This window comes from Tenebrio molitor, chromosome 3, assembly GCF_963966145.1.
Source record: "Tenebrio molitor chromosome 3, icTenMoli1.1, whole genome shotgun sequence".
Lineage (NCBI taxonomy): Eukaryota > Metazoa > Arthropoda > Insecta > Coleoptera > Tenebrionidae > Tenebrio > Tenebrio molitor.
In genome coordinates, this window is record NC_091048.1 from 22,378,535 (window position 1) to 22,398,834 (window position 20,300).

At 34.3% G+C, this 20,300-nt stretch overlaps 1 protein-coding gene across 2 annotated transcripts in view; it reads right to left on the reverse strand.

The window, feature by feature from the left end:
- Window positions 1-20,300, reverse strand: part of rl (Mitogen-activated protein kinase rl) — a 47,398-nt gene that overhangs the window by 15,308 nt on the left and 11,790 nt on the right. Inside the window, exon 2 of one of the 2 annotated variants that reach the window (XM_069042471.1) lies at window positions 1,754-1,880. The exons of the other annotated variant lie outside the window; for it this stretch is intronic. Within the exon in view, the coding sequence (XP_068898572.1) occupies window positions 1,754-1,880 (127 nt within the window). The remainder of the gene's footprint in view (window positions 1-1,753; window positions 1,881-20,300) is intronic. 2 annotated transcript variants of the gene reach the window in all.

Genomic DNA, 20,300 nt, shown 5'->3' on the forward strand with positions numbered 1-20,300 from the left:
ATGTCCTGAGCGAAATGAGATTTTTTTTCATGTCACCTTTCCCATTTTGAAATGAAAACAGTATACAACAATTGCATCAAATTATTTCTTTAATCATGCGTGACATGGAAATATGCAGTCAAGCTTCATTTACTGTTGAAACATTGAAATTTGTGCTAACAACAGCTGTAAAATTGTATGCTAACGAGTGAATATCATTAAGTATTCATGCTGCTCTAAATAATCCTTCAGATATTTGTTCGACGATCACTCATGGAAACTGTTTTTAAAAAACCATGTTTAATTCTGGCCGTTTTACTGAGCAATGTTGATAATACAAAATTATATAAAAATGCCATCTACCAGTCAGTCTTAACTTATGCAATAAATGTCAGCTTTGACAGTGGTGGTGTCAGTGCTGCATAAAGTTCAGAAGGGATAATTTTTTTCTTCGTGTGCTCGCCGCTTCAATTTACTTATGCGAAAATTTCAACGTCTTCCACAACTTTGTTAGTTGTTAGAAAGTCTATTTACGCAAGCAGAATCTGTTGAAAATTTGCAAAGAATTCATTAATACGTAATGAAAATTTCAACTTGTTTCAATAATTATTCATTAGAGCCGTCCCCTTTTACCAATTGCTGAGAATCCCGAGGCTTCGATCCTGGCAAAATACACAAAATTATCTTTAAACTTCAATATTTGCCGATATAAAAAACGAATATGGGAACTTTTTCTAATAAAGTTGGAAAATTGAAATTTTGAACGGTTCTATTGTGGAGGGTCCTCTCGAGTTCCCATTTTTAAATTGTCACATTTTCAGAAACGACGAAGTCGGTTATGTGAACTTGCAAATATGACCAACATCGAAAAACAAAATAGAACGAGAATGTAATCATAATAAAAAATGTAAAAATATGTCGTGCGAAATTCTCTTTACAGACGGCAAGAGTGATGAATATAGATGGTTTCAAGATGAAATATTTTTTCCAACATTTACTCAACATGTAACCAGCTGCGTCAAGTTTACACTTAGATAATTAAAAAAAGATTGAAAAATGGGCAAATGCTTTCAACATTTTTTATTACACACTGAAATAGAATTAATCAACTGTAATCGGTTAATAAAAAAATCAAAACAAAGAATTTAAGAAAATGTGCAGATATAAAAATATATCGGGCGTTCAAATGAAATCCTGGGCTGAGTAGGCGTTGGAAAAATTAAACCGTTCAGAACAGTGTAAAGTTTGAATTTCCCGCCGTTTGATACGAAAGACATTTGTTTATGTTTAATCGGGACATAATTGAATATGTTTGTTTTCAGCAAAGGGTGTCCTTACATAGTTGGTTCGAGAATAGGAATCGTTAAGTTATTCAATTTTTAGTGTAAAACATTGCAAAGAGAGAAAAAAAGAAATATTTTTTTGGCTTTAAATTTTAGGTTAAGCTTGTTTGACACGATGTAGAAAATTTGTTAGAAAATGAGAGAGACCCTCGATCAGGACCAATGAACGATCAGGATCATAGTCTGTCTTTGTCAGATCCTGATCGTTCTCTCATTTTCTAACAAATTTTCTACAAAATTTAGCATCGTGTCATACAGCCTTTAGCTGCCAACATACTCCAATTAATCTACGCTTTAAAAAAGCACAACAATTGACGGTTTCCAACGCCTTCCCAGCCCAGGATTTCATTTGAACGCGCGATATTATTTATATGAAAGTTGTGCAATGACGTTTATCGTGCACGAAAATGACCAAAATGCATAATACTTACATTCTCATGTTTAAACCTCGTGAGTATTTTTATTTCTCTAAGAGTCCTCTGACAATAGGTCTGATGTTCGAAAGGTGATATTTTCTTTATCGCAACTTTAGTATTCGTAACAGTGTCTAGTGCCGACCTGGAATAAGAAATAAATTATTTAACACAATTAAGTCGACAGTAACTTCTCAGTTTGTACATTAAACTCTCGTCATTTTAATTCAAAGAAGTTGAAATTTTGCAAATGTCATTTTTATTCCTTTGCAGTTTCTGTTTACTTTAATATTCAAGCAAAGTTCCTCGAATCTCACTAAAAGAGTGAATACTTGAGAACTTGAGCAGACCACGAAGAAGGAGAATATAATTTGATTAAAATGATTTGTAAGTTATAGCCAAGATTAAACACTGACAGAAAAACCTGCAGCAGATCTGTGAAAACAAAAAGATTGTTCTCACACAATAAAGTATTCAACAAAATAACATTTCCACATAATTAATTCGTCACAAAAAATGGAATACATTGGAACAGACACTGAAAAACAACAAACAAATTTTACTTCAAACCTTATCTTTTTTTATCTTATACTGTTATTATTTAAAGGGCGAGCTTTATGGGGCTTTTTATTCGATTTGACACTGCAACGCAATTCTTGTACAAAGAGGTTATGTATGTATTGAAGGTGTCGTAAGAGTTCGCCTCCAGGAAATTTGTAATAAATCATAGAAAATATAAATGCAAGTTGAAGTGGAACTTTATTATAAAATGACTTTTCATTTTACTTCAAATTGGAAGTCTAAAGATTTCATTATGGCACGTTTCAGCAGAGAAGTCTGAAAGGTTTTAATTATTAACGTTTAATAAACTAATACAAAATATATCGGATGCCTAAACTTCTTAAAACCACCAAGTTGTGAATAAATAACTCGGAAAGAGATTTCGTTGAATTCCCAAAGGTTGATGAATTAATTCCAAGAACGTTGGTAATTTCGATGTAACACTAAAACGCACACCACCTTTTTCTGGATTTCATTCCTTTTTGAAATAAGTAAAAGTTTCACTCAAACGAAATGAAAACTCAAAGAAATGAATAGCATTTGTACGAAAAATCGTAGGCAAAAACAGAATTACGCGAAAGAAGTGGCAGTTAAGGGGTGAATTCCTTAAATAAATAAAATCGCTAATTAGCGATTCCAACCGTGCTCCTCTGGGCTATTTTTAAATGAAAAGCTGTTGCTAAACTTTTCCGTTCGCAAATTGAACGGAAAAACTTGAGATGGCGTGACACTAAACCGCATTGATTTTTCCTTTGCTTTATTAATAACAATAATTAAATGAAACGGGTGAGCAGGTCTGCTAATTTCTATGCCAAAAATCTTATGAATAAACTAAACAAAAAATATGTTAGAATTCTTGATTGAATTTCCACAGATAATTAACTACAATTGCATAATAGCAAATAATTGTTGTTATGGCTCTGATAAAACCAGAAATCGTGCCACGTAATTGGAGTTCGTGATTGGGTGCTCCAATTATGACATTTTGTAATCCGAAATCAATCGCGGAATTGTCGACGGTTAGCGCTTACGCCGGTAATATTTGTGTCCTTATCAAAAAAAAAAACTAAATTTGTGGTTCGGAAGAAGTATAAAGACGTGTCCGCTGATAGAAAACCGAGAGAGGATGTGGGAAATATGATAAAGAAAAGGGGAATCAAGACGCTAAACATATCACGACTTTGTTGCATTAATGTAATGGTTACTTTTCTTGACAGGCTTTGATCATCTACTTTCTATAAGATGGCTTTGGTAAAGAACAAGAAAAGACCAATTAGTAATATCCACCACCGTTAGTCGTTAATTAACTTGAAACTTCTTCACAATGACGCAAACTATTTATATCAATTAATTAAACAAACCTAGAAACAATTTGTAGATATTGGCAGGCTACCAGTTGGAACAATCTAGTTGATTTATTTATCTAAAATCTTTTACTTTCACCGATAATTTAAAATAATTTCTAAAAACAACCAAACAATTGAAAAATAACATTTGGTTGAAATATTTCATGTAAAGGAAGTGACGTTATTAGTTTAGAGCACTAATCAAAATTTCAGACATGTTGGCTGTTTACTTTACCATAAGTTTACATAAAAATTTGATCAACTACGGTCATGAATGCATAAAACTCGGTAGCGTAGACGTAAGTGAATTATTGAAGTAATTATGATTTCTGGAAACACGTTCATTTATAACGGATAGTTCTATTTGGTTTAAATATTTCGCCAAACCCCAGAATTCAGACAACCTAACAACCCCTTTATATTACAACAAGGGTCTCAACCAAGTACCTTTTAAATAAAAGATTCTAACAAGGTGCATGCCCTATAATAATTATTTTATTTCTTAAAGCTCACTGGAAAATTTTAAATTTACGTACAGTTCATTTTTCCTACAAAACCCGCTACTGCTTATTATTGTAAATATTTTTCTTCTAATTTTATTTCGTTAGGTACTCCCAAGTATTTCTATTTTATTAAACTAACACAAATCCCCCATTTCTCCTGGAACTAGTTTAATTTTATTATTTGCGAGTCATAATAATCTCATTATAAAAGCTTGAGATTAAAAACATAGTTGTTTATGCAACATGTTTATAAAGCGACGTTTTTTTAAGTGCTTCATACACAATTTGCATATCTCGGTGTTAATTTAAATTTCCCGTCAATGTTGGCGTTGAAGAGTCAATTGTGAACGCGCCACTTGTCAGTCTGGAAACAGCTGATCCGCGATCCGTAATCCGTGGTGCGTTCACAATCGACCCCTCAATGCCAACTTTGACGGGAAATTTAAGTGAACACCCGATACAACTGTCTGCAACATTATTGTCTCTATAATAATTAGGAAAAATTTAATTAATAAAATTTTAAAATATGGATTAGGTAGCATTAACTTTCTACTGCAGTTGAGTAACTTAGGCCATCAGTTAAAAGTAGAAAACAGCCCCCATCTTTTTTAAGCTACAATTATTTAAATAAAATGAATGAATATAGTTATGAAAGTGGTATTAAAGGGCTGCCAAATATCAGTAGTAATAGTAAGAGTAAAATAAAAATTGCGGCTTAAAAACAATGATGAATAATTTCATAAAGCATCAACTATTTAATATATGTAATAGTAAAACGTACTCATGTTTAAAATGTTTTTGGTTGGCTGCTTTAATAGAAATTATTATGGTAAAAATTGTTTCCTTTGTTCCGGGTTAAATGTAGAAATCTGACGACTACTATTTCCGGGATTTTGTTTTAGAATTCAAGCCACATCTCCGAATATTATTTCTGAAAAATGATCAATCAAGATTAAGGACTGGGAAGTGTTGAAAAATGATTATCAGTAACGCCTTTGATGAATACCAACCGATAAGCCACACTTCGCTTCGTTCCGCTTTGTGCAAAGCAATTAAACAAAACGACACAATTCCCACCGAGACATTTCTTGAAGGGGACAAATTTCAACAATTTTAATTGCGGCAACAAATGTGATTTATCGCTATTCACACGACTTCCCCAAGAGGTCGCGAAATCGCCAAATTGTCGTCAAAAGCAAACTCCATTATGTCAGTCACTTCCAACTTATTGCCTCGGAATATCTAGACCGCCGGGACATAAAAGAGAATCAACATGTACGCGACGTCGACGACACCGGAGTACCTGCATGAGGTTGCGTCTGGACGCCGGGGACGTTGCCCTCGTCGACCACACCCTCAGCATCTCATCACCGACTGAAAAAAATCGCAACCGACCTGGCCCAATTCAATCTGTATAATTAAACAAATTAATTAGCGGAAAAATAAACACTCATTCTGTCCGCAAATATGTACTCGACGTTTCAATAATTAAGCACTAGCACTTACGATTAAAAATGCAGGGGTGGGGTATGTAAACGGCGACCTGACCGGGGGTCATTTCAATATCCCTGGACGGATAAAAAAAATTGAGTGCTCTGGGAAATTTCCTCGTCACGACCTTGACCATTTTTTACAGTCCTCCGCAAGGAGTTACGTAAAATGCAGTAAGGGCCGCCCTCGATTCCCATTCGGCAAAGATAATTGATAAATTCTGTGTTGCGTTGCTAGTTTCTGGTTAGTTAAACCCATTGTTCGGTCTAATCGCTGTGGTTAATGTTAACCCGCGGACATTTTGCGAACAAACCGGGGTTATTTTTGCTGAATTTAAACGATGTTTTTCGGAACAACAAAATTTACATAGCATGAATTTTCAAGATGTTGTTACTTCATATACATATTAAATAAGCACCGCAGGGATGAAACTTCCTTTAAACACATGTTCGTGTTCGAATAGTAAAATTTAGAACGATTTCACGGCGTCCACCAATATTGTTCCCATTGCTGAAACTGTGCAAGGCCTGATCAATAGTGCCTCGAATAGAATTATTCACATTCAGCCGACACAAAACTGAAAAAGTAAACAGTGAAAAGTGAATTGATTCGAAATAAAAGTGTGAATTCATCTTTCATTGTTTTAAAAAAGTATGCTCACATAAAGTGAAGGGCCAGACTTAGAACTCGGCGCCTGGACCCTTGCTTTATACCCCTTTATGATAATATATGCGAAGACACTGGATTATTGAGAGCTTGAAAAGCTTCCGTAATCGCAAATTTTCGTAATAACTCGTCCTTTCCGGAATATTTTAAAAACGGAAAGCACATGCGAGAGGAGCGACAGGATTCGGCAGTTTTTAACACAGGTTCCCTTTTCTTTCAAATTTAATTTTCTCTCTACCTGTAAGTCAAAAAGCCGCAAGGCAAATGAAACATGTCAAAAAATGACAACTACAGTCCTTTGAACACTGAAATTAAAGCTACAAAAAGTGTTTGTGCTTTTACAGCCAACGCTACTAACGATCCATCTGACTAATTACTTTTTAATACACACTCGTCTGTTAAAAAAATTAATCAAAAATTCAGAATGACAGATAAAACAAATTCCTATTTTCCTCGTTCAAATCCGACTTCTCTTCAATGTTTTACCAATGCAATGAAGTCATTACCATTTTGACAGGTGCGCTGATAGGTAATTGAAAATTTTCAAACTGTCATGTATTAATTAAAAGAGAACGGTGTGATCGACATTCACTGCGAAATACAATTTCATTAAGGTAATAATTCAGTTAACAGTAGAGGTTTTGCACGAACAACAAAAAGAATATTTGTGATGAATCAGTTCTTTCCGTCTTTAATGTGTTTACTTGAAACTATCGAAACTTGACATTCTATGCGACATTATTTAAGAAACCAATTTGTTAATGAAATGCTTTGTCTAGATCACAGCAAGTCGTTTGTCGACTGCGTTTTTAATCAGAAAATTTTCTGTTTTCAATGAAACATTTTTACAAGGCAACAGTGCTTGAGTTGTTAAAACAGAAAATTGTCCGAAGAAAAAAAGTTCGAGTGTAATTGAATGAGATAATTTTGTGGCTCCGAATTAAAAAACATCAAATGCTAGATTTATTTTACATTTATTTGATCACTCGTTGAAACAAATGGTGTTCTACAATAAACAATCAGCAGAGATAATATGTACCTTCAAATAAATTCTCAATTAGATAGGCTGTAATTTATACAGGATGAAATTGAATTGCATATACAGGGTTATTAATGTTATTATAAATTATTGCAGTCGAAGCAGGCCATGAATATTTTGCCGCTTTCATGTGAACTGTCAATTTTTGTGGCTGTCACTGTCAATTTTTAGGTGAAAAAGGTGATGAGAACTTCATTTATTTTTTTTAAATTAACTATTGAATCCAAAAATACTGAGTTGTTTTGCAACCAATTCTAAAAATATTGAATTGTTTTACACCCAATTTAACTCCTGTGTGTGAAAGCTGTGTACAGTTGGTACGATAACTATGAACGAAAATTTATGTGGCAACTGTGCAGGTAGGAGAGAGTTGACATTTCTTTGAGAGTTCATAGTCGCGCAATTTTGAAAATTGTCAAGTTAACGTGCAATGGTATCAAAAAAATCAAATGCACACATATGAAATGTCATACAAATGTCAACTCTACCCCACTCACACAGTTGCCACATGAATGTTCGTACATAAGTGCCATACTTATACACAATCATTTTGAATCACTCAATATAAATCATTCATTTTTCTAATGACGAACTAGCTGGATTTTTTTTTTTTAGATTTTTTTACAAAATAAATAAAAATTGGTCACTTGGCAAAGATTCAAATTGTCATATTATTGTCGCTGTCATGATGAATGAATTTTCAAAACAGATTACATTATATTTCTTCCTATTTGAATCAACAAAACAAACTCAACTCAATCAACAAACTCATGGATACAGTTATATCGGGCGTTCATTTAAATTTATCCTCAAAGTGGACGTTAAAGAGTCAATTGTGAACGCACCACTCGTCAGTTTGTACAGTAAAAACACAAACAACGCGAAAAGTGAGGTTAGCTTTAAACAGCTGATCCGTGATATGTAATCCGTGGTGCGTTCGCAATCGACTCTTCAACGCCTACTTTGAGGTGAAATTAAAAAACACACGATATAATACATACCTACAGAGTCATTCAGATAAGAATACGAATTTACTTGAGGGCAGTAGGCAACCCAAAAATCATCAATCAGGGATCGTTTTTCGATATTTGTATTATGTAGGTAATCAAACTACTCAATTTTTTTTTTGAAGTTTTCTTGGCATTTCACGTATGTATTAAGACGATAGGATGCAAGTGTTGTGATGCCATTATTTGAGATAACTTTGATTGAAAAAAATACATAATTTAATAACTTATCAACGTGGTAATGAAAGGCGTATTTAGGGTTGCCTACAGCCCTCAGGTAAATTCGTTATCTTATCTGAATAACCCTGTATAGCTGTATATATACGTAAACTCAACATCAAAATGAACATAATTCCTTTTACAAGTTTGAAAATAAATATTTATTTTCGTTTAACCAAACGTAAATACGTTGCTCGATTTTACATTACAACGTGCAGCATATTTCAATGTCATTGGTTCGTTTCGTGAAAATGTTTATTTTTTATAATCTCACAATCAATAACTGTTTTCCTCTGATCCCTTGTTTAATTTACTAAATTTCATCCTTGTTTGCTCATCAGGTTAATTATTTTATACCCTTGTTTTGATATGTGTCCGTTCCTACTCCTATTTCTAGTTTACTTTATTTCTCTACCAATTCCTTCTTCCATCGTTCTATAAATCCTAGTTTAGCTCTCGTAATTATTCATCTATAAAAAAAATCCTTATTAATTTTTTTCCAACTATACAGGGAAAAAAACGGTAATTGGTGATGATGAGAAGTCATAGACAAAAAAATTTTCTTGTAAGTTTTTTCGTTTTCGAGATACGTACAAATGATTGAAAATGTGCTCAAAATTGCTAGTACGCTGCTGAGTTAAAGGTGATTAACCTGATCATCTTGGTAGTTTAGCAACAATAATAATCAAAGATGCCCGTCAGTCACAAACGTAACCTTACTCCTCTTGATCATTTCCATAGAAACATTTACATTTACGTAGCAGTGTGCTTGCACCTACGACTTTATTGTGGAGTTGATGTAACAATGGTTGCTAATGAAGTAATGAAATGAACAAATTCAGACAAATTTTCCTTATTCATAGGCGTTAAAAATACAAGGATATAAAATCCATTCAAAAATCAAAAAACCACCACCTGTTGCTTTAGGTTGGTAAAATTTTAAAAACCCTAGGTAGATATTTTTTATACTATGTTGGTAACTATAAATTATGACAATTATTTGATTCAAAATAAAATTCGATTGCTTTGAATTTCGTTCATATTGTTTTATTATCAGCACGTTTCATTTATTTATTGATTCCTATTATTTTTAGTTAAACATGCTCAGAAAAACGATAAATGTTTAACCTCAAAATTACAAGTCTCACCAAATTTCACACTAGACAGGGTTGCCGATAGTAATTATCGAGGAAAATGCGACGTTGGTGATTTTTTGATTTTTGAGTGGACTTTAGGGTAATTTCCATCCTTTTGATTTCACCTCCAAAAGTTATTTACGCAGAATTATTTTGTGTCAAGGATACTGCACATTTTTTTTTCAAACTTATTTCAGAATCACCCTGTATATGTATAATTTTCTGGACTTTTTACCCCTTGTTTCTAATCACTTATAATTATAAATTATAATTAACAAAGTTTGGTCCATAGTTATGAATGACTATGTGCACAATTAAATTATAATTAGAAAATTATACTTAACAAATTGTGCTTCATTTGTGTTATAATTACCAAATTCTTGCCAACTCCAAGGTTTTAACGTATAATTAGATAATCTGACCAATCAGATCATTAGCTGTCTTTAAAAGTCAAATCTGCCAGGTCGGTTGTTTGTCAAATGGACGCATTCGATAAAAATTCATTCAATATCTATTACGTTGACCTTCGTGACACCTACTATAACTATTTACTGGGTATATCTAATTGCAACAAACTAAAACTAGCAAAATATGTCAAAACTAGTGATCGTTGTTTTGCAAATTTTCTCTAATTTTTCATTGGTCTGTAGTTGTTATTAATTCTGATTGTGAACAGCAAAACTGAAAGTATTTTGTGTAAAGTATAATTTTCTAAGTACCAATTTGTAATTATAATTTCTTAAGTGATTATAAACTGTATACCTTTTATTCCTTATTTCAACCACTCAAAGCACTCTCACTTCTTTTTCATTCTTCATTCTTTGACATTAGAATCAGGTCAATTTGTAAAAAAAATCCGAAAAACAATGCAATTGTTTAGAAATGACAATATGTTTTTAACTATGTAACTGTTATGCAAAAATGTAAAACCCTTACCAAAAATATCTTCGACATAAAAATTGTCGACGAAATTGAACCCTTTTACGGCAGTATTTACTGCCCTTACTTCTTTCCAACAATAATACGCTGCCCTCAATTACATTATTAATTTACAAATAAAAGACGTCCATTCCCTTTATCCATCCACGGGAATTAACCCTAGATCAGCAGCCACCTGGCTGGGTACAGTTTAATTTTAGACTACACTTGCCTAGCTTGAAACGAACAAGTATTAAAAATTCATATTAAATTTGCTTTGTACAGCAGGTAAAGGTTTTATAAAAAAAAAAAAACAAAGAATCAACATCAAAAGTTTTCTGTATTTCGCATTCCGTTTCCTTTATAACTTTGGAAAAAAAAATGTTTACTTTGAACTAATGGAACGTGAATAAATTGGTTCGACGTTCATTTTCAAAAATTCCACGGACTTTACTGCGTTATTATTATTAAAATAATTGTTAATTTCATTATTTACTGTGCTTCACTTCAATAACAACAACAACTTTCCTTTGAAGTTTGACTCCACTGTTCCTGTTAATTAATCATTTTACGTTCAATGTTCTTTTATTCTACTGCTGTTCTCCATTTTTAGTAAATTCCGCCTATCGGTACTGTATTATTATTTTTGTGTACAGTGCTACCAAGAATTTTACAGTAAGGGAATTTTTTTTATTCTTCAATTTAGCAAATCTTTTAGGCTTCCGTGACGAAAACAGTTATAGGAAAAAGGTGATTCTAATGTGATTTTATGCCTGAGTACATTTTCGGAAGAAAATTCGTAAGAAATCACCTTTCTTAAACGAAAAAATCGAATCTTAAACTTAATTTTTATTCCAAGATCTATTTTTTAAACATTTTTCGAGATGCTGTAGTAAATGTGTCGATCCCCTTGACGATTTTTTATTTAAATTTTGATCTGAAAATTTAGATACTGTTCTTAAAATTACCATCAAAACCAACTTTTTCGAAATTAAAAAGAATGTCAAACTTTTGTCTAATATTTTTTGTCTTTAATAAACAATTACATACTATGCTCGCGATATCAATGAATAAAAATATTTATCTCCAAGCGGTCGAAAATCGCGCCTTTGTGTATCTCCATAGAAACGGTTAAAGTGGTATTTTTTTCTGAGTGGAGTAGAAGTACACACGCGGCCACCCAACACGATAGCTGGCGCAGAGTTCTCAATTTTTCCCTAGATTAAAACGGGACCTGTCCAGTGGCGTTTGTGATGAATGCATTTTTTTTTATGACAAATGTATGCTTTGTTTAAGAAAGTCAAGATTCTAAACTTGGTCTTAAAGAAGTAACGGACCTTCAAATAAATTTATATTTAGAGCAACCTATGGAAATTCAATTGTTTGCAACATTTTTCCAGCGTAGAAAATGACACAAGAAACGTCTGATATTTTAACGAAATAAAATTAGGTTAGAAAATATGTTTAATTTTTGTAGTGCATTCTTCCTATTCCCCCTCCACGGAATATGACAATATGAAATTGGGAAAAAGCTTACTACGTAACCTGTGTAACTCCGGAGAATAATTGGTTACCTACAAAAATTACTTTACACTGTTAACAGAATTAGAATGTCGCCTACGCCTACTCTAAATATATATTTATTTGAAGGCCCGATATAATACCAATGTAACATTATTAAGGTGAAAAAAAATCGTGCACTTTTGGCCGCGTGTGTACTTCAACTCCTGGGAGTAGAAGTGTCAATAGGCGGCTCGACCGAATCAAATGCAAGGTCATTTGAAGCATTGTCACATTGCCTCAAAAAAGCGAAATAACGAAATTATTATCCAATATTTAATCAGTGCCACTGTGGTGTTTAACGAGCCGCCCGTTGTGGGCGTGTCCACGATGTCAAAATCAAAAATAGCACAAGCAAGATGGCCCTTCAGTGTTAAAAAGTGAACAGTTGTAAGTTGTAATCATTTGATATTCACGTTTTGATAATTTTTGTTATATTTAGCGAATATTTTATGTGAAGTATGACCGATGCTATTGAAAACGAAATGCCATTGCACGGCTCAAGAATTGACGCAGATCGCGGCAAACTCCATGGAGATCTAATCGCATCATTGTCCCCCGCGAAAAGTGTATGATTTCTACATAATGCTCTGATGAAAAGTATCTGGCTACATGGGTAAAATCTCTGAGTTCCCTAGAGGAAGAAATATAAATTATTATTGTTGGTTAGGTGCATGGTTACTAGGTGTAATAGGGCTTGTTGATGTGATGAAATCACCAATTTTACAATGGGGAAATCGAAGATTTGAGCTTTGCTATCCCAGTTAAAGTTCAAGATAATAAAAATTACAAATCAATACAAACGGCAGGAATAAAAATGAGTTCATCTCCGATTTTTTTTATTTGTGATCTGCTTAAAGGTAGAATAGGATATATCATTCAAAGTACAAGGTCTTTTGGTGCTTCGCCCAGTTGCGACCTCGACTTCGTCTCGGTCTTCAATCTCGGGGCTTAGCACAAAAAGGCTCACTTCTATTCTTAATAATACAATCTACCATTCCGGTGCGGTGCGAACTTTTTGGCAAGCACTGAATATACATAAAAATGGCACTGTTACACGGTTTAACAACGCTTTCGTTGAATTTTTTTATGTAGGAGTATATTGCACAACACAGCAAAAAAAATCAGCAATTGCCATTAATAATAAGTGAAATTTTATGTTTCAATTAATTGTAATAGTAGGTTCGGCGTCAACCATCAGCAACATGCTGTGAAGTCTGCTGGGAGTTAATTGTTATTACACAAAACAAAGAGTTAATGTGAATGTTTATTAATATGCCAGGTCCCATTCGGTTGTTTATTGCTTTAAGCTTTTTATTGGTAGTTTTCCTTGCCCTCGTAATGTCTACAACAACGTTATCATACATATCCAAACACTGGATGACTGCGCCACTCTCCATATCAATTAATTTCCTAGAGCCATTCTGTATGATTACGGTGTCTGCTTCGGAAAAGCGAAATGTCGAAATGCGCTTAAAAACCTCTGGCTACCATTAAAGGGAAGAGCGGAAGTCAACAGTCATAACGGACACGTCCTCCAGATAAGAAATTATTTAATGCGGGATTAACTGTTCATTTCATTCGACATTTGGAGGAGATGACGTCGATAACATTCGACGTAATGACGTGAAAATTGTCCAGTTTAAATATTTTGTCGGCGCCAGAAATAACCCATGCCACACTTCTGAATTACCAATTTAAATCGATTCGAAAGTCCTTTCATCACCGTGTTACGTGTTTAAGGGTTCAAGAGATAAATAAATGTCAAACTGAGCTTCGTACCTCGTTGAAATTTTTCTCCACAGAAAACCCCATTGACCTTTATCTTTTAAACGAGTCAGTCAAACCAAAACGAATAACATGATACCACCGAGGAATTTGAAGATTTTCATTGTTGCCTCGAAAATTCTTACATGTCACGTAAGCACACCGCCGAACTTTCCCGGAATCGATTACGATGGGGCAAGTGACTGATTCGGTAATTAAATTTGAGGGATGATGAAACGTTTATTAAATGTTCGCTAGATCAGAACCGAGTTTTTTACTCGAACAACTTCAGTTTGTCTTTTTCATTCATCTGCTTTTTTCTTCCTTATTGCTGTTTTTCTTTCGTTATTAGTTCCGCAAGGGAATAAAACACAACCCAAACATGCCACAGGGCTATTATATTTTGTTATTAACAAACACATTTATTAAAAACACCAATAAATCCTATTGTGCCGGGATGGTGATGCATTCATTAAAACTTCGAAGGAATGAACTTGCGTCTGGTAACATCGAATTTCCATATTGTGGGGTTCTTGTTACCTCTGTCTATTTGAAGCAAGGGCTTGATTGAAATTCCTGGTGTTGCCCCGTAGCACCCGGGGGAACATATCACCCATTAAAATGCTTGATGTAGTTTCAACGGCTCTGCTCTGATACGAATCTTGCTCCGATTATTAAAAATTGCAAGGATCAAACAATCGTTCGACATTTATTGTTTTGTGTACGCGGATTCAATTTAGGCGACAATAGATGTTCTATATCGAACGAATCCGCAATGCGACGGGTCAAGGGCAGGTCTAGAATAACACGGGGAAATTACCCTCGCTTGAACATCAACGGAACCTGTGGAACATTCCGCTTCATACGCTCTGTGGACACATTGACTCTTTCCTCGCAAGCTCTGAAATGATGCTTGAATGATTAATGCCACGATTTTAGGAAAAGTGCATAAAAACGTGCGTCACACGGGCCGTGGGAAGCATCTGCGAGGCCCCTTTTTTCACCACCACCACAAGAAAAATCATTTGTTGTAAATTTATTCCGAAACCTATACTTTTTCTTCTTCCATCAATATTAATTCGATATTGTTTGCAACGTTCTCGCATTTCGTGCGACCGATGGGAAACTAGTCTCGTAAAAAGTCACCGAAAAGTTCCATCATTAAAACGAAGAAAAACTAAATTAGGACCGTCTAGCAGTGTACTGTTTTCGCAACATAAAAAAAACATCTGCATAATGATCCTTGCCAAGTCTTGAATTACTTCCACAATATTGTGCTCAGCGAAATGAACGTCAAAAAGGATGTAGAGAGGAATCGCAGCCAGGCGATAGCTCACTTTCGAACAAATTTAATCATATTTTTAAATATGAAAATGAGATATTTCTCTTGAGATTACAACGCACTAATACCTTATTCAAAATGAAGGCAATGTTTTCTAAATATTTCTTGCTTCGGTCATTAGATTAAAAAATGAGATCTCCTGTCTTGTCGTATACAAAGAAAACGTCTGCGTAGATGAAATGCAAATTTAACGAGTACTAAAAGCAACATTTTCAGGTACTTAATACAATTACCGGAGGGTCTTTCGGAGAAATCCAACTAGAAAAAAGAAACACGCACACTATGGGACTGCAGCGTCCTTGTATAATCTTGTTTATCCTTTGGGCAATTGTTTGTCTAAGTTCTGAATTACTCACGGCGATGTAAAAATTGACCGAGATAATAACGTCGAGTAAGTTTTGTCAATTAAATGAAAAGAAACAGCACCGGAGAAGATAAATTCTCTTGCGACTCCGACAGTCGGAGAACTTGTTCCACGAAAAAAAATTAAACTACGGCTCTCGACATATTAAAAAAAAATCCTTGTTATTTACTTGTCTGAATTTGACAAATTTCATGCCAGTTTTCAAAATGGAATCGTGACCTACGAGCCGTCGTCGTTGCATTTTTAAATTGATATACTCCCCACATATTTGATTTTAAATTGGATTCTTCTTTAATGCTCGAAAATCCCGTATCTTATCTTGTACGATAACAACAATTTATGATCTGACCCAACAGCAGCGAACACATTTTTCAGTTTCTTCTTGGAGAAATCTTCTTCAATTTCTGTAATAACTGTATACCTTGGTGAATGTCAAACAATCTTATTAAGAGTTGACGTCGATCGAGATGAGATTAGTGAGTTCTAATAATTGATCGTCTTCAAGATGTAATTAAATTTCCGTATCACCGCACACCTTGCCATGATAAAAGGAAATAACGTCACTTCCTTATTAACAACAGGTGTAAATTAGTGCTTGTCAGTTAATCATATTGTACCTTAACGTCATTCCATCACAGTACAAAGAAACATTTGCTTCCCGAAACAATTGCATTAAATTTTATTACAAATATTACAAATAAAGTCTGTTTTTTTTTATAATCAATTGTCAGTGTTGTCAGGTTGGCAGAAAATTCGAAACTGTGAATTTTATAAATCACGTTTGAAACATTGACTTTTGAAATTGTCACCGATTGTCACATTTGACACTTTACTATCCGTTTATTAAACTCCCGCACTGTCAGTGTCAAATTTTTGATTTTTTTTTTGAAGTGTACCTATGGTGAGATACCCTTTCAGTTGCCTGTACACATAATCTAGTTATAAAAACGTCAACAAAAAAGTTTGGTTATGTTAATGGAGTTAATTCTCTTCTTTCCAAACAATAATAATTAACAATACCCTGCTTCTCTCTGGCCGTTCACAGTATTCTTTTACATTTCATATCTTCTTCTTGGTCAGCCATTTCGTGTAAGTAATACTTCGAATGGAAGAAGGCGAATTTATTAAATTTAAATTTGAAATTTCAATTTTTTGCCCCAACGTCAACGTAAAAATTACTAGTTTCAGAACGGCAGTGCGGCAACTTATAAAACACTTTGACAGTAGGGGAGTTTAGTAAATGGATAGTAGAACTGGACCAAATGTCAATGATTTTTAATACACAGTTTGGTCTTTTTCTGTATTTTGGCATTGACATTTGATTATTAAAAAAAAAAACGGACTATATGTATCACATTTTTAGTTAAATATGTTTTGTTCCTTTGTAATTCTCGTGCGGGTCTACACCACGAAAAATTCCTAATTGTTTTTCTCAAATCTTGTTTGTTTTTCTACCTAAAACCATTGTTGGCATTTCTTTGTGTTCCTCGTTTAATTAGGTAGGTAGATTAAAAACGAAAATCCAGCTTCCCAAATGATACGACGGAATGTGTCCCTCATCAAGCCAACTTTAATAATGATCGACCATTGTATTATGTTTAGGAACGAGCATCTAATCTCTCGAATGTGCTTTCGAACAACGTTGAATCTCATCGAGATCGCTTTAAAGAAACTTAATTAACAAACTAAAATTTCATTTGCACAACTAATTTTCTAGGCGAAGGGAGGACAAGTTTTAATAGAGGCACACGTGGAATCCGGCTTTTCATCGGCCTCTGCATTAATAGAAGCCTCTAAAATCCGTAAAGTTGTGTTAAAAAGTCGTTTTTACACGTGCGCCTAATTTTACAGGCAATTTCGCGGGCACAAATTGAAATTTTCGTCGAAGATCAATTCTGGTGGAGGCGCCGGGCGAGAACGGAAAGCATTAATATTTCTGGTACGAACACGCATAAAAACCTAACACAACCCGAATTTAATAAAAATCCTAACATCTGTACTGGCTGCAACAATAAAAAAAACGTCCCGGGACCGATCACTATTTTTAATTTGCCCAATCCTCCACGCACCATCAAGAATTCAGGCGCTTCCTGCTCTTGTAATTGTAATTTTGTTAAAAGCGCATGTTTAAACGAACAGTCGATAAAACGTACCATACAGGGTGGAAAATATTAGAGGGCAAAAAAACAAAAACGGCACACACGTGACGCTTCGATACGATTTTTTGTTGCGGTGAACAAAATGTCATCGTTGTAAATTATTGTGACATTATTGGGGTATAAATAAATAAAAATCGATGGACGCGCTTGTTTAATGAAAAATGGTTATGCGCAGAAATTTCATCAAATCCTGTCTTGCAAAAACCATATTTCAAACGGTATTAGTAACACTCGCCCATCGTTATACACAAAGATATAAATTACTATTTCCCTTGCGTAATGGGAGATAAATCTCTGGATAAAGGCACTTAAAAACTTAATCAAATTTAGATTCGAACTCCTCACCCTTCTTCGCAACAATCATTTCCATTCGGGTCTTGTAATCCGCTGAGGCTAATTATTATTGCAGCGAATTTGATGTTACTTCCTCTACTATGTATGATATCATTTGGTGCGCATTCCTGCCGGCGGTGTTTTGTTTTATTGTCATTAAAATTAATTACATTTTATTATTAAATTTCCAACAGTTGAGCCGCACTTACTTCAACAGCACATTCTCTTTAATCTCCTGTGTATTTTAGACTGAATGGGAGCTTTTATATCAATCAAAAAACCGTGATGAGATAAATGCGTTCTTCAAGCTAGTTGTGTCTTTTGTGCGGTATCCATGGTAACATAACGTGCCCACATGGGATGTAAACCTCATATTACACCAATAACTCATAAAATGTATCATAATCTCCGCTTTGGCACCAATCCGATTACGAGCCGAATCAGGTTACTCGCTAATATTCTAGTGCGTCTCTGAATTTTCACTTAATTATCGACAAGATATTAACAAATTACAAAGACACCGTTTACAGTTCTCAGCACGAGGATTGTTCCGTCAAGTCTTTGATTATTCATTTTGTTCGCTGTATCGCGCTAATCACCGCTCGCGTTCGGATAAGCAACTTATTAACAAAACGAAATAAAACCGAGAAACTTTCAACCATCGCTCCACGGTATTAGATGAGAAATGAGAAATCGTACGTTCTGACAAATTAAAAAAATAGTTGGTGACAGTTACGTCGAAAAATCCCAACATTTGGTGGTATTTCACGTTTAATAAAAATCTTTTCCAAGTTTCCTCGGCTTTTAGCCACTTCACGAGATATTCTGAATTGTTCTGAACAGTTCTTGTTTCTTTCTGGCCTTCTCTCACTTGTCCGTCACTCGTTCCACACGTCCCTTATGGATTCGCAAAATTCACACAAAAATCCTCGTTCTCTCATTCTAACCTCAAGAAAAATATTTTTCCTCTTCTTCTCAGTTAATTGAAGTTTTTATGAAAATATACAATAATTACATAATAGTTATTTACATAATTAATGGGATAAAAGCAATATTACAGGACTCGAGTGTGAAGATTGCAGATGACGAGGGCGTTAGCCCGAGTTCATCTGTAACACACGAGTTTCCTGTAATATGCTTTAGCCCACGTGTTATGTACAACATTTTATCTACGGCTGCGAATTATTAATTAAAAAAATCAATTTTTGGCAAAAACGTCAAATTTGACATTTACAAAAATATATTTTGATAATTGTTAAATGTCAGTTTCAATCGTTTTAATTCAAAATCAAAGCAACAAGATTGAAACAATTTGCTCAATACCAGGACAACCAGCTAATTCTGTTTGTAAACAACGTGTTGTTTTAAATTTTTCATAATTGAGAACCGGGTCGTTTACGTCTTATCGCGGCTCTCGGAAGTGAAGTGACTTCGAAAAATGTACATTGGGGTTACCCCGACGTCAAGTGAGAAAAGTACCAGAACCTGGAATGGAAACGTGTGTGATCCTATTTCGAGGACGACCTGGAGTGCAAGAGACGAGCGTCTCTGGAGGTGTCACTGCAGTTTGCGTCGTTTTTCCAGTATGACGTGTATTACAGAGTGGTCTCTTGTGCGAGTAACCCAAAAGAGAGTAGTAGATGATATCATTAAAAGTGGAAGTGAGTCTTTTTGTGCCAAGCCCAGATTGAAGACCGAAACGAAGTCGATGCCGGCTACTGTACGAACAAAATGCAATGACTGTGTTATGTATTTACAATAAGTACCTAGCTTTTCTTTTGTATTGTTGTATTTCAATAAATTTTGTCTGTTTGCTTCTAAATAAAAATGCGTTACGTAATGAAACCAGTGCGGTAATGAAATACATTACGCAACTCAAATGACTGTAAATGAGTGTGGTAATAACGACTTATCCAAGCAGCCGTAGATAAACATTTTTACAATAATTGAATTTGATAAAAATTTACATGTTTCATCTGGTTCTGAAAAAATTCTATGCATGAAAAAAGTTAATTGAAAGCACCATGAACACGACAAATAACGCATTGAATTTTCTATGGTCTTGAAAACTTGCGAAGGCTGAAATACTGATGTATAATTATATCTGTGTGAAGCAAGTTATAATCAGAGAAAAATACTAGCGCGCCCGTATTG